Here is a 15,000-nt window from a genome sequence, read left to right as displayed (position 1 = left end):
AACTTCAACCCCTCCCCCCCCTCCCCCCCTCCCTCCACTGAGGACTTCAACCCCTCTCCCGCTCCCCCTTCCCCCTCCTGTATTCTTCCTTGGGTCGACCCCTTCACCACCCTACTCCCCTCCCTTTCCCCTTATTTTGTACCCCTTGCCCCTCTACCCCTCTATCGCTTCTCTCTCCATAGACTCCTACCCCTTCAACCGCCCTTCCCCTCACTTCCCTCCCACTTCCGATTACCCTCAACCCTAAACAACCCATCCCCATTAAACCCCAACCAACACCCCCTTTCCCCACCCCAACCAAACCCTCACCTTTCCCCCACCTTCTCCCTCAATCCCCTTTTACTCCCACCCCCACCCCCATTTTCCCCCACCCCCACTTCCATTTTCCCCACCCCCACCCCCATTTCCCCCCTCCCCCACCCCCATTTCCCCCCTCCCCCTCCCCCCCATTTCCCCCACCCCCACCCCCATTTCCCCCCATTTCCCCCCACCCCACCCCCACCCCATTTCACCCCGCCCCCACCCCCATTTCCCCCCACCCCCACTCCCATTTTCACCCACCCCCTCCACCATTTCCCCCCTCCCCCACCCCCATTAACCCCACTCCCATTTCCCCCCACCCCCACCCCATTTTTTTCCCCCACCCCCACCCCTGTGCAATTAGCCGTCCCCAAGCGTCCTCCGTGCCGAGCGAGGCGGGCGCGGCCACCTCGCCCTCCACCTCCCACTCGGGTGTTGACTCAAACCTCCGCCTCGGTTCTCACGACCAAACTCTCGAGCGGGATTTAAATCGGGTTCAGCGGCTTCAACCTCAGCGGTCGGATTAAGAGGATTTCGCCCGCCGGGTTGGGCTGTCGCTGAGGGGGTTTTCTGATTTTTTTTTTTTTTTTTTTTTTTGTATGTTTGGTTGTTTTCGATATTTTTCTTTTTTGATCTAAATATATATATATATATATATATATATATATATATATATATATATATATATATATATATGTATATATATATATATATATATATATATGTATTTATTTATATATATATATATATATATATATATATATATATATATATATATATATAATATATGTATGTATGTATATATATATATATAATATATATATATATATATATATATATATATATATATATATATATATATATATATATATATATATTCATATGAATATATATATACATGTATATGTATGTGTGTGTGTGTGTGTATGTATATTTACCCCCTTTCTCTGCAGTCTTTTTCTCCTATTTACCATAAATACACTCACTTCTCTTCAGCAGGTGACTTAATTATGCCACCCACTTCTCCTTTTCTTCTTCCTCCTTCTCCTGCTCCTCCTGCTCCTCTACCTCTTCCTCCTCCTCCTGTTCCTCCTCCTGCTCCTCCTCCTCCTCTACCTCCTCCTACTCTTATTCCTACTTCTCCCCATCCCCCTATTCCTCTCATCCCATTCATCTTCTTCCTCTTCCACTTCCTCCTCTTCCCTCTTCTCCCCTTCCTTTGCTTCTTCCCCTTCTTCCCTCTCCTCCTCTTCCTCTTCCTCCTCTTCCCTCTCCATCTCCTCCTCCCCCATTACCTCTTCCTCTTCCTCCTCTTCCCTCTCCTTCTCCTCCTCCCCCATTACCTCTTCCTCTTCTTCCCTCTCCTCCTCTTCCTCTTCCTCCTCTTCCGTCTCCTTCTCCTCCTCCTCCATTACCTCTTCCTCTTCTTCCCTTTCCTCCTCTTCCTCTTCTTCCCTCTCCTCCTCTTCCTCTTCCTCCTCCATTACCTCTTCCTCTTCTTCCCTCTCCTCCTCTTTCCTCTCCTCCTCTTCCTCTTCCTCCTCCATTACCTCTTCATCTTCTTCCCTTTCCTCCTCTTCCCTCTCCTCATCTTCTTCCTCTTCCCTCTCCTCCTCTTCCTCCTCTTCCCTCTCCTCCTCTTCCTCCTCTTCCCTCTCCTCCTCTTCCTCCTCTTCCCTCTCCTCCTCTTCCTCCTCCTCTTCCCCTCCTTCTCCTCCCCCAATACAGGGAAAGAACACATGACCTTGCATACGAACGGCAAAATTCCCGGCGTGTCTCGTGCACAAACACAGAAGAGTCATCCCTCAAGGTATCCTAAAGAATGACCTCCCTTCTCGTCCCTTCTCTCATTTCTTTCTTTCTTATTCTTTACCCTTTTTCTTTCTTCCTTTTTTTCCCTCCTCAGTCTTCTTGGCTTTTCCTTAGCGTCACTGGCACACAATCACAGTGCCAGTGCCTCGCTAGTCAGCACTTCTGCAAGACACACTCTCTTCTCCTTTTTCTTATTTTTTTCCTCTTGCGAATAAACAGGGAAAGGGTTTATATATACACAGCGTACATAAATACACCCATATGTGTGTGTGTGTGTTGTGTGTGCATACATACATCTAGGGAGGGAAAGAGAGGGGAGAGGGCGAGAAAGATTGAGTGAGAGAGGGAGAGAGAGAGAGAGAGAGAGAAAGAGAGAGAGAGAGAGAGAATTCAAATAGAGAGAGAGTGGGGGGCGTGGGAGAGCTAGAGAGATCCTCCATCCTGGCGAAGTCGTGGATTCCTGTTTCATTACACACGAGATGGGCGGATTTCCTTTCATTGTTTGAACGCTCGATGAGTCAAGCTACATAGTCAGATGACGCCGCAGTGAAAGGGTTAATAAACAATACCTCTCTTCCTCTACGCCACTCCCTTCTCACTCTTCCTTTACATACAAACGTAAGCGAATATCTGCATGCGTGTGGGTTCGTGACTGTGAGTGTATACGAACAGACAGACACGAATACAAGACATCGCTTGCTGTGTCGACCAATCTGTCATCCCGAATCTCTCCGCTTGACAGACTCTGCAACACACCCTCTGTTGTATTCACTCTTGACACGCATTTCATAACTTCTATATTAAATGAAGGGTTATGAATTGAACGCTGTGATATTTATGTATCAATTTAATGTTCCTGCTGAGATTCGCTTCCGAATGTTGAAATGTACACGATAAGATTGAGGATAAGACGAGATTTTAGATATTTATTATCGTTCCAGTTTCAATAATGAACAGTAATATCTTGTGATATATCCATGTCTGTTATAATACTGTTCGTCAATTCAATGTAGGGAAAATCATTTAGATATTCTGTTTGCGATATTAAGCGCTTGTTAATGTTGTTGTTTTTGAGACATTATTACAATCATCTTTATTCTTGTGTGTTTTCTTTCGTGCATTCGCCTACAGTTCGTTGGAAGAAAGATATAGAACGGTAAAAGGCAGGAAAGAAGAATTGGGAGAATAAGAGTGAAAAAAGGAGGGAGTGGAGAGAAAATGAGAGAAAGAGAGACAGACAGACAGACAGACAAAGAGAGAATTGATAGATAGATAGTATGACATAGATGCAAATAGGTAGACAAATAGACCGATAGATATATAAAGAGAAGGAGAGAGGAATTTTGGGTTCCAGTAGTACCGCCAGCGAGTTTGGCCTAGTGACCTGGCAGCCGGCAGAGGGGGAGGGGGAGGGGGGTGGACCCGGGTTAAAGGTGAGTACTCGACCACCTGACGGAGAGAGAAGGGGGGTAGGGGTATGGGGAGAGGGGCCGGGGAAGGGAGAGAGTGAGCGGTGGCGGAGGAGGAGGAGGAAGAGGAAGTAGGAAAAGGAAGTAAAAATAGATGAAAGGGAGAGCGTGAAATAATGAAAAATGAAAAGAAGTGGCTGGGGGTAGGGTGGGAAGGAGAGGTCTTTAGAGAGATGAAACGAAATGGAAATGGAGATGGGAGTGGGAGGCACGAAGAGGGGAAGTAAAAATTAAGAGAGAAGGACATGAGCAAGAATGGATAACAAAGATAACAGAGTAAGGAAAATAACCGTACGAGAAAACGAGAACAAGGAATGAAAACAGAGGAAAAGAAAGATTATACAATAACCTTATAGAACCTTGTTGTTATAACCATCATATATATATTTATAGTCACTCTATAAAAATCCTAATAAAGTAGATGAGGATTAGAACAGAAAACAAACAAAGGAAAAGTGAGGAACAACAACGACAAAAGATAAAGACGAAGGAAGTTATTAATTATAATAAATTAGGTGATAGTTGAATTAGTAATGGGACAAAGAAGAAAGAGAGACAATAGACCAGGAAAATAAAGCGAAAACGAATAATTCTGGAAGAAGAACTCTAAAAGATAAAAAAAAAGTAAATAATAGTAAATGTCATGCCCACTGTGAAATAGTGATAGAGTGTTATCGAGAACAAAAAAGGATATATGATAAAATGTAGAAATGCCTCTCATATCTCCTTATTAGTCTGTGATTCTGTTTATATACAAAAGTGATGGTGTAATTGAAGCAACAAATATTTTCGAAATATACAAAAAATTGCAAAACGACAAAAAATGCTAAAAACTCGAATTATCAACGAAGATCAAATATAAAAAAGACATAAACACCTAAATAAGAAAAAAAAATCCAACAACAAGCCATATAAAGTGACAAGAAATGAAAATCTATTCAACCAAAGATTTTTATGAATGAAAAAAAGAGTCGAATCTTCAAATGAAAAGGTATGAACGAATCTACAACTTTTTTTATCGCTTCATTGCACTCGACCATTTGATGACATTCCCAAGTTATTTGACTTTCGGAATATTTATGGACACCCGAGTTTTAAACGCGCGATAAAAGACACTGTTGCAATTTCTTCTTTAAGGGGAATGCGGAGAGGAATTTGGCCCTTGCACAGAGGGGCGGGAGGATGCCGGTGGGATGGTGATGGTGAAGGGGAGGATGGCGAGGATGGGGATTGGGGTGAGGATGGTAATGGTGGTGAGGGTGACTGTGGTTGTGAGGTTGATAGGGATGGTGATGGTGACTTTTATTATGGTGATGATGGTGAGGGTGAGGGTGACTGTGGTTATGAGATTGATGGGGATGGTGATGGTGACTTTGATGATGGTGAGGGTGACTGTGATTATGAGGTTGATGGGGATGGTGATGGTGACTTTGATTATGGTGATGGTGGTGATGGTGAGGGTGACTGTGGTTATGAGATTGATGGGGATGGTGATGGTGACTTTGATTATGGTGATGGTGATGATGATGACTTCGAAAATGACGATGAGGCGGGTATCTATGATAGATATTGATGGTGATGATGATAACTATGACTGTGAGAGTGATAGTGATGATACAGAGATTTGATAATTAGGAGGAAGTATAAACACATGCACAATAATCTGACATCTAGTTGTACAAACATGAAAATGGAAATATGTACATAACCCTTTTTAATCCATGCATATATACACGCACATAAATACATATGTCTGAATATAACGAACAACTGTGCCTTAAATGAACTACTATGTATACAGCTGCATAAATTCCAGTCCAAGTGCAATACATATATGACTTTCCAAGAATAGCAAAATTTATCTAATACTACGCAATGTTATTTTCTGTGAATAAAAAGATGGGGAAAAGAGGAAAGGAAGTTAAGTAGATGGAGAAAGAGGAATGATAAAAAGGAAGAACAAAAAAGTTATATATATATATATATATATATATATATATATATATATATATATATATATATATATATATATATATGTATGTATGTATATATATATCCATATAAATGAAAAATATATATATATATATGATATATATATATATATGCATATAAATGAAAAAATATATATATATATGATATATATATAGTATATATATATATACATATATATATATATATATATATATATATATATATATATATATATATATATATATATATATATATATATATGTATGTATGTATATATATACAAGCTTTATTTATGATCAAATACTCCTAATTCATCAGACGGTGCCTTGAATTTCCTTGCTTGCACCAGAAGTTTTTCTTTTTTTCCCTCCGTCTTTTTTTCCCGCACTTTAATCTCCTCCCAAACTCCGAAGTTGGCCTCGCACGCCTCTGGAACATTCTGCGAATTTCCCTAATTGTTTTTACAAGTACTATAACATATATAACTGTCGCTGTGAGCGCTAACGAGTTGGGATCTGCGCATTTTTCCAGAGCTCTTCCTCTTTCTATTGATCTATCTGTCTGTCTGTCTGCTTGTCTATCTGTTCATATATTTTTTTATCGATCTTTTTATATATATATTTACCCCATCTCTCTCTTAATCTCTCGCGCTCTCGACTTCTGGTTCTGGCGTAATCTCATGCTGCTGATTGTTATCATCACTTGCAATGTCTTTATTATTTGCACTATTCCTAAAAATAAGAAAAGAATACTAACAAACGGGTTCCTTCTCCCCTCCCCTTCCTCCCCGCCCCGCCCCCCCCCTTACCCCACACCCTCCGCAACCAATAGGAAATCGTTTATGCGATCGAGAGCGTCCCTGATTGGTGTAAAGCCAAGGCCTCCCTCCGGCCAATCAGCAATTTGGAGCTGGCGATATTCCTCGCAATCGCCCGGCATGCACAGTTGCACTCGGATCCCAGAGAATTATCGCACTCCCAGGGGAAATCTTCGGGGGCTGAAGACACTTTCCCCCGTGCATAACAAGGGGTGCGATCCATGCATTTCCTTTTCGGGGGAGGAGGCTTAAGGAGCTTCGTCGGGAGGGCGGAGGAAATGAAAATCCTGCAGGAGGAGAGACAATGAGAGGGGAAAATATCTTGATGCGGAATTCGGTTCGAAGGAAGTTTGTTATTTTCTTTTTTAGATTCTTAAGATTCAGTTCGATTTTGGTATTCCTTTGATATCTTTTTATATATCATATCATATTTTGTCTCTGGATTCTTAATACTTATATTTTCATGTCCAATTACAGAAAAAGGACGTAATCTTAAAAGTGTAGTTGATGTGAAAACGAAGATGAGAAAGATTGACAGAGAGAAAGAGAGAGATGACACGTGAAGGGGGCGAGAGAAGGAGAAGAAAATGGAGAAAGAAGGGTGTTTGGAGAGAAAGAGAAAAGTGAACGAAAGAAGAAAAGAGAAAGTTGAAAAGAGACCTCGTGAGTTAGAAATTTTAAGCAAAAGGTAGATAAGAAATAACAATAGAAAAGAAAGGAAGAAAGAAAAAAAAAGAGAGAGAGAAGAAAGGAAAAAGAAAAGAATATATATATATAGATAGATAGATAGATAGATAGATAGATAGATAGATAGATAGATATAGATATAGATAGATAGATATATAGATATATATATTCTTCCGTATTTTATATATTAATTTCCACTTCCTCTTTTCTCCCGCCCAGCGTCATCGATCAGCGAATTTAATCAAAACATCCATTAACCAACAGATGACAACCGTTTCTTAAGAGGATATTTGACGATACTTTACCAGACAGGCAGTTTAATGACTTCTGGAAATCAATACTTTTATTTCATATTTTTCGTTCACTTTTACAAAGGGGGAAAAAATGGGAGAAAATGGAAGAGACTATGTGACCTTTTTTTTCTCTCCTTCATTTTTCTCTCTCATTTTTCTCCCTTATTCTTCTCCCTCGTGTTTCTCTTTCATTTTTCTCTCTCATTTTCTCTCTCATTTTTCTCTTTCATCTTTCTCCCTCATTTTTCTCTTTCATCTTTCTCCCTCATTTTTCTCTTTCATCTTTCTCCCTCATTTTTCTCTTTCATCTTTCTCCCTCATTTTTATATCCCTCATTTTTCTCTCTCATCTTTCTCCCTCATTTTTCTCTTTCATCTTTCTCCCTCATTTTTATATCCCTCATTTTTCTCCCTCATTTCTCTCTCTCGTGTTTCCCCTTTTTTCCCTTTTGCATTTAATTGACCTTTCTCTCCCTTGACTATTTCGGTGAAGGGAAATGAGGATTAATTGGGCTCCCCGAGAGATTATTATTCTTTAGGAGAGTCAATTAGTCACCGTAAAATCTGTCTTTGTTTGTTTTTTTTTTCGTTTTTTTTATTTTCGTTTTTTGTGTTGTGGTTTGTTCATTCGTGATTTGTTTGTTTGTTTTTTGTATGTTTATGTATTTTGTTGTGACTCTTTTAAGTGCTTTTATTCGTCTTTTTATATTGGTCCTTTGGTTTGTTTATTCGTTTTTTGTTTGTTTGTTTGCTTATCTGTTTGTTTGTGACCCTTTTAAGTACTAATTTTCTGGTCATTCGTGGGTTTGTCCGTATATTTTGTTTGTCATTCATGTATGTTTTTTTGTTCAACTTTACGTTTCTGTTCATTCATTCATTCATCTAATTGCTTACTGGTGAATCTCCTTATTCAGTCTAATAACTTTACATCTTTCATTTTATTCACTAATCCCCTTCAACCCCCCTTACCCCTCCCCCTCCCCTCTCCCCCCATCGCATCCCTCCCTCCCCTCCCTCCCTCCCCCCACCCCCTTTTCAAACATTTATTAATTTCTCTCTCCACCCCCCTACCCCCCTTACCTCCCCATCACCCCCCCCCCCGTCTCCTTCCTACCCTTTTTTTACCTAGCCCCCTTAGGGTCACCCCCTTACCCTCCCCCCCTACCCTCCCCCTTCTCCCCCGCCTCGTCTCCCCCCCCCCCCCCTTGCTCCTCCGTCTTCCACGTGCCTCGTCTTTACCCGCCCCCTCTCCCTTCTCATTCATCATACCATCCATCCACTTCAACCAGCCACTCCATCCACTTCATTCATCCACTCCATCCATCAACTCCATCCACCCATCCGCTCCATCCATCCACTCCATCCACTACATACACACCATCCATCCCCTTCATCCATCCACTCCATGCATCCACTCCACCCCATCCATCAACTCCTTCCATCCACTCCATCCGCTCCATCCACCCACTTCAACTACCCTATCCACCCCATCCATCCACTCCACCCATCCACTCCACCCATCCATCTCCATCCACCCATCCATCCACTCCACCCATCCACCCATCCATCCACTCCCTCCACCCCACCCATCCACTCCACCCCTCCACTCCCTCCACTCCCCCGAGGGCAGAGTCGAAGGCAGATCGGCGAAAGGTAATCAGCAGCCTCTTTGACATCGTCTTCTTGGCCCGCAGCTTCTCCTCTCGGCCAATCGATGCCTGGGCGGAAGTTGGCCCGTTTTCTCCGTGTTAATTCGGGAGAAGGAAGGAAGGAAGGAAGGAAGGGAGAGATGGAGGGAAGGAGGAAGGAAGGAAGGGAGGGGTGGAGGGAGGGAGGAAGGAAGGGGGAGGGTGGGGGGAGGGAGGGAGGGGGGGAGGGGTGGAGGGAGGAAGGGAGGGGTGGAGGGAGGGAGGAAGGAAGGGGGGATGGAGGGAGGGAGGAGTGGAGGGAGGAACAGATGGAGGGAGGGAAGGAGGAACAGATGGAGGGAGGGAGGATGGGAGGGGTGGAGGGAGGAAGGAAGGGAGGGGTGGAAGGAGGAAGGAAGGGAGAGATGGAGGGATGGGGGGAGGAAGGATGGAAGGGAGGCGTGGAGGGAGGGAGGAAGGGAGGGAGAGGAGGATGGAGGAAGGAAGGAAGGAAGGAGGGGATGGAGGGAGGAAGGGAGGGTGGTGGAGGAAAGAAGGAAAAAAGAGAGGGAGGCAGGAAGGAAGGGAGGGATGGAGGGAGGAAGAAAGGAAGGAAAAAATGGAGGGAGAAAGAAAGGAAAGAAGAGATGGAAGAAGGAAGGAAGAAAGGGAGGGAGGGAGGAAGGAAAGGAGAGATGGAGGGAGAAAGGAAGGGAGGGGTGGAGGGAGGAAGGAAGGGAAGAGGTGGAGGGACGAAGAGATGATGGAAGGAAGGAAGAGAAAGATGGAGGAAAAAGGAAGGAGTGATGAAGGGAGGAAGAAAGGAAGGGAAAGATGGACGGAGGGAGGGAGAGGAAGAGATGGAAGAAGAAATGAAGAGAGAGATAGAGGGAGGAAAGAAGGAAGGGAGAGATGGAGGGAGGAAGAAAGGAAGAGAGAGATAGACCGAGGAAAGAAGGAAGGGTTGAGATGGAGGGAGGAAAGAAGGGAGAGCTATAGGGAGGAAGGAGAGGAAGGAAGAGAGAGATAGAGGGAGGAAAAAAGGAAGGGAGAGATGGAGGGAGGAATGGAAGGAGGGTTGGAGGAAACAAGGATGAGAGAGAGGGAAGGAGGAGAAAGGGAGAGCAGAAGGAAGGGAGAGCAAGAGGTAGGAAGACAATTGGAGAGAGGGTAGGAGGAAGGAAGGGAAAAAGAAGGAAAAGGACGAAGGAGAGAAGAGTAGATAAGAGAGGAACAGAGGAGGGTGAAAAAAAAAATAACGAGAAAGACTACAGGGAGAAAAATAAATAGAGTCATAAGCAAGGATAAAGATAACAGAGAGAAAGAGGATTGGGATGGAGGGGGGGGGGATGATAGGGTAGGCAAGGCAGGATGAGATTGAGGATATCTGTGCATCTAATTGCCGAAGCTCAGACTGGCGTGTTTGTTTGGGTCTAAGATAATGTTCTGATATTGGACGTCGTGTAAGTGCCTTGTTTTGTTTTTTGTTTGTTTGTTTGTTTGTTTTATGGGGAGGAGATGGGGTGCGGGGCGGGGGGGAAGCAGGATACCCCGGGGATTTCTTTTCGATAATCACCTTAATCAAATCATTATTCGGATGAGTATTAAATAGCATGGGTGTTTTTCATACACTCACATGCATATGTGTGTGTGTGTGTGTGTGTGCATTTGTGTATGTATATATATATATATATATATATATATATATATATATATATATATATATATATATAGATAGATAGATAGATAGATAGATAGATAGATAGATAGATAGGTAGATGGATAGATAGATAGATAGATAGATAGATATAGATATCGAGAGATATGTAAATAGATCGACAAACAGATAGACAGACAGATATATATATATATATATATATATATATATATATATATATATATATATATATATATATATACATATATATATATATATATATATATATATATATATATATAGATATATATATATATATATATATATATATATGTATATATATTATATTAATATATATATATATATATATATATATATATATATATATATATATATACATATATATATATATGAATATATATATATATATATATATATATATATATATATATATATATATTTATATATATACATATATATATATATATATATATTATATATATAATATATGTGTGTGTGTGTGTGTGTGTGTGTGTGTGTGTGTGTGTGTGTGTGTGTGTGTGTGTGTGTGTGTGTGTGTGTGTGTGTGTGTGTGTGTGTGTGTGTGTGTGTGTGTGTGTGTGTGTGTGTGTGTGTGTGTGTGTGTGTGTGTGTAGATATGAATACATATGCATCTAACCGTACTTAAAATATGAAACCCAAACCTTAACGCAGAATATACGAATTCATGCCCCGGAGCGATTCTTAAAATGTATCTCTAAGTTCCTTTTGGAGTTGTGGCTTTTAGCCGAAATCTCAAACATCACTCTAAGCATTCTGTGCCAGAATTTATTGCATGAAATATATTTTTACTTTCCGGAAGTTCTTGGTAACTGCATTGCACGGTAATAATATTTTATCTCCAGCGTGTAAAAAAAAATATTCTTGAAGGTTTTATTAAATTAAAGTCGTTATCATTCTTTCTATTCAATTTGCTTTTGTTAGAATAGCATTGTTATTATCATAATTTCTATCGTTATTGTCATCATTATTATTATCATCATCATTATTATTGTTACTGTTATTATCCTTATCATTATTATCATTGTCATTATTATTACTATTATTATTATTATTATCAAAAGTGTCATTATTACTATTATCATTATCATTATCATCATCATCTTTATTACTATCATCTTTATTATTGTTGTTGATGTTATTATTATTATTATCATTATTATCATCGTTATTTTTATCATTCTTATTATCGTTATCATTATGACTGTTATTATCATTATCATTATCATTATCATTATTACTATAATTGTTACATTATTATCTTTTTTATCATTATTATCATTACTTTTATCATTATCATTATCATCACTAATACTATTATTGTTATTATTATTATTTTTATTATTATTATTATTATTATTATTATTATTATTATCATTATTATTATTATTATTATTATTATTATTATTATTATTATTATTATTATTATTATTATCATTATTATGATCATTATTATTATTATCATTCTTATTATCATTATTATTATCATTATTATTATCATCATCATCATCATTATTATTGATATTATCATTAATATTATTGTTATCATTATTATCGGTATCATTATCATTATCATTATCATTATTACTATCAAAGTTGTTATTATCATTATAATATTATTGATATAATATTATTAATATTATTGTTATGATTATTATTATAGTTATTTTCATTATTATTACTGTTACAATCATCATCATCAGTATTACCATTATTGTTACCATCCTTTATTATCATTGCTATTGTTATCATTGTTATTATAATTACTATTTTCATTATCATTACCATTATTATTATCATTATCATTTTCATTATTATCATTATTATAATTGTTATCGTTTTGATGTCATTTTCATATTTTATCATTATCATTGCTATTATCATTATTATAATTATTACCATTGTTATGCTCTTTATCATTATTATTATCATAATCATCATTATCATCATCATCATTGTTCTTATTACTATCATTATTATCATGATTATTATTATCATTATTGTTATTGTTATTACTATTATTATTATCATTATTGTTATTATTATTATTATTATTATCATTATTATTATTATTATTATTATTATTATTATTATTATTATTATTATTATTATTATTATTATTATCATTATCATCATTAATACTATTATTATTATTATTATTATTATTATTATTATTATTATTACTACTATTATCGTTATCGTTATTTTTATTATTATCATTATTGTTATTATCTTTAGTACTATCATTATCATTATGATTATTATTATTATTATTATTATTATTATTATTATTACTATTATTACTATTATTTTCATTATCATCATTACTGTTGTTGTTATTATCAGTATCGTTATTATTATTATCATTTTATCATTATCATTCATATCATTATTATCATTATCATCGTTGTTGTTATTAGTATTATCATTATCATTATTATCATCATCATCATTTTCACTTTCATTATTATTGTTATCATTATAATTATCATTATTAATGTTGTTGTTGGTTTTGTTGTTATTTTTATCATTATCATTGTATTTTACATCATTATTATTATTATAACTTTTATTGTCATTATTGTTATCATTATTATTACTATTATTATTATTATCATTATTATTATCATTACTACCATTATTACTATTATGATCATTATCATTATTATCATTACTATTATTATTATTATCATCTTTGTTGTTGTTGCTGTTGTTATCATTATTGTTATTATCATTGTTGTAAATTTTATTACTTTTGTTATTACGTCAAGAGGGGTCGACATCGAGCAAAACTCTACGGGGTTTAAACCCGCGTTTCAGTTACTCGTGTCTCCCAGTAACAGTCCGATCCAGCAACCCCCTTTGCAAACAAACACCACCCGCATCGCCCGGTTCAGACCTGCGAGAAAGGGCTGTAAAAAGAATGAAGATCTCCTCCCTTTGAAGCTTTTGAATCTTATCGTCGGCGCTGGGGAATTGATTGATTCCAATATCAAAATGTTGCCCTTCCTTCACTTTGCCGATTCAACGCTTCCCCTTACCCCCACCCACCCTGCCCTCCCTCTTTCCCCGCCCCCTTCCGGGTCCCCTCGTGTCTCATCCCGCTCTGAAAAATAATACTTTGAAAACTCCTTCGCCAACAAAACAATTTATGGAAGACGAAGGAGAGATATTTATGTAAAGAAAGGGAGTGACTTATATCTTTATATTGTACATGTAGGTATGAATAAACACACACAGATACATTCACGGTCGTCTTTATGCTTTCTTTGTTGGTTGTATTAAAGGTCGTACGATTTATGGTGAAATATTATCATATTCTTTTCAACAAATTAGTTTACGCCGTTAAAATGAATATACATATATTCAAATTATCATACGTGCTGAAAGCATGTAAGTAATTGCATATGCATGTCTGTGTAAATATTCATTTTAGCAGATACATACGAAATTTACTCACAAATGTACAATTTCCGGACACGTGAACTAATATTTTGCGAACCGTGACAAGAACGCAATTACCGATTCAACTTGTGCATTGAGAAAAATGTCCGAAGAAGACAAATGCTATTGCACATTTATTTACGAGCAAGTGATACTATGGATCATTCTGCAAAGGCTTATCCTTAATAAATTATTATGTAAATATAAATTTCTCGATAAGTAAACATGCTACAAAAGCTTAGCAATGATATACACCATATAATGCTACATAGATATATCTCTGGAGTAAAAAAAAAGATGAAACAATCCGTGTAAAAAACAGACAACATATCACAAACCCCTAACTGCTAAATACACGCTCTGACTGATATCACAGGTATCTCGATAGAAACTAAGAATAGCCCGAGAAGCCACGCCCATCGCCTCCCCCGCCAATGGAGACGCCCAAAATAGACTGAACGTGAGCCAGATATAGCTCAATGTGCGTGGAATCATTTACAAGGGCGAGCAAGTATACCGCCTTGCCGCTGAATGATGAAAAGGAAGTGTCAGCGGGCGAGGAGGCATCAATACTTAATGACAGTGTTGACGTCAATAAGTCAAACACCATTTTTTGTCTCGTTGGTATTCGGAAAGAAGAGAAAAGTAAAAGCGAGGAGAGTCCTTGAGGCAACGCTTTTCCCAAACAAGCGACTTGACTTGGACAGTTTCCTATCGCTGGCAGGGAGTACAGACAGTGTTCCTGCAGGGTAGCTTTAATATCTGGGTCAGCAGGAACCGATAAAGTTATCTCCCTCCAAATCTTATAGAATATACATAACCAAGTAATCTACACATTGTTAAAGTCTGATTATCAATAGTAA

At 38.2% G+C, this 15,000-nt stretch overlaps 2 protein-coding genes across 2 annotated transcripts in view; both read left to right on the top strand.

The window, feature by feature from the left end:
- LOC113810765 (facilitated trehalose transporter Tret1-2 homolog) overlaps positions 1–15,000 on the top strand; it is an 84,027-nt gene that overhangs the window by 30,415 nt on the left and 38,612 nt on the right. The gene's annotated exons all lie outside the window — the stretch shown is intronic.
- On the top strand, positions 4,723–5,154 carry LOC138863924 (aspartate and glycine-rich protein-like). Its single transcript, XM_070129429.1, has one exon. It carries the CDS (start codon positions 4,723–4,725, stop codon positions 5,152–5,154), a length of 432 nt encoding a protein of 143 aa, XP_069985530.1.

This window comes from Penaeus vannamei, chromosome 14 (genome assembly GCF_042767895.1).
Source record: "Penaeus vannamei isolate JL-2024 chromosome 14, ASM4276789v1, whole genome shotgun sequence".
In the NCBI taxonomy this organism is placed as follows: Eukaryota; Metazoa; Arthropoda; class Malacostraca; order Decapoda; family Penaeidae; genus Penaeus; species Penaeus vannamei.
Note: the sequence above shows the minus strand (reverse complement) of the source record. Positions and strands in the feature narration are given on the sequence as shown.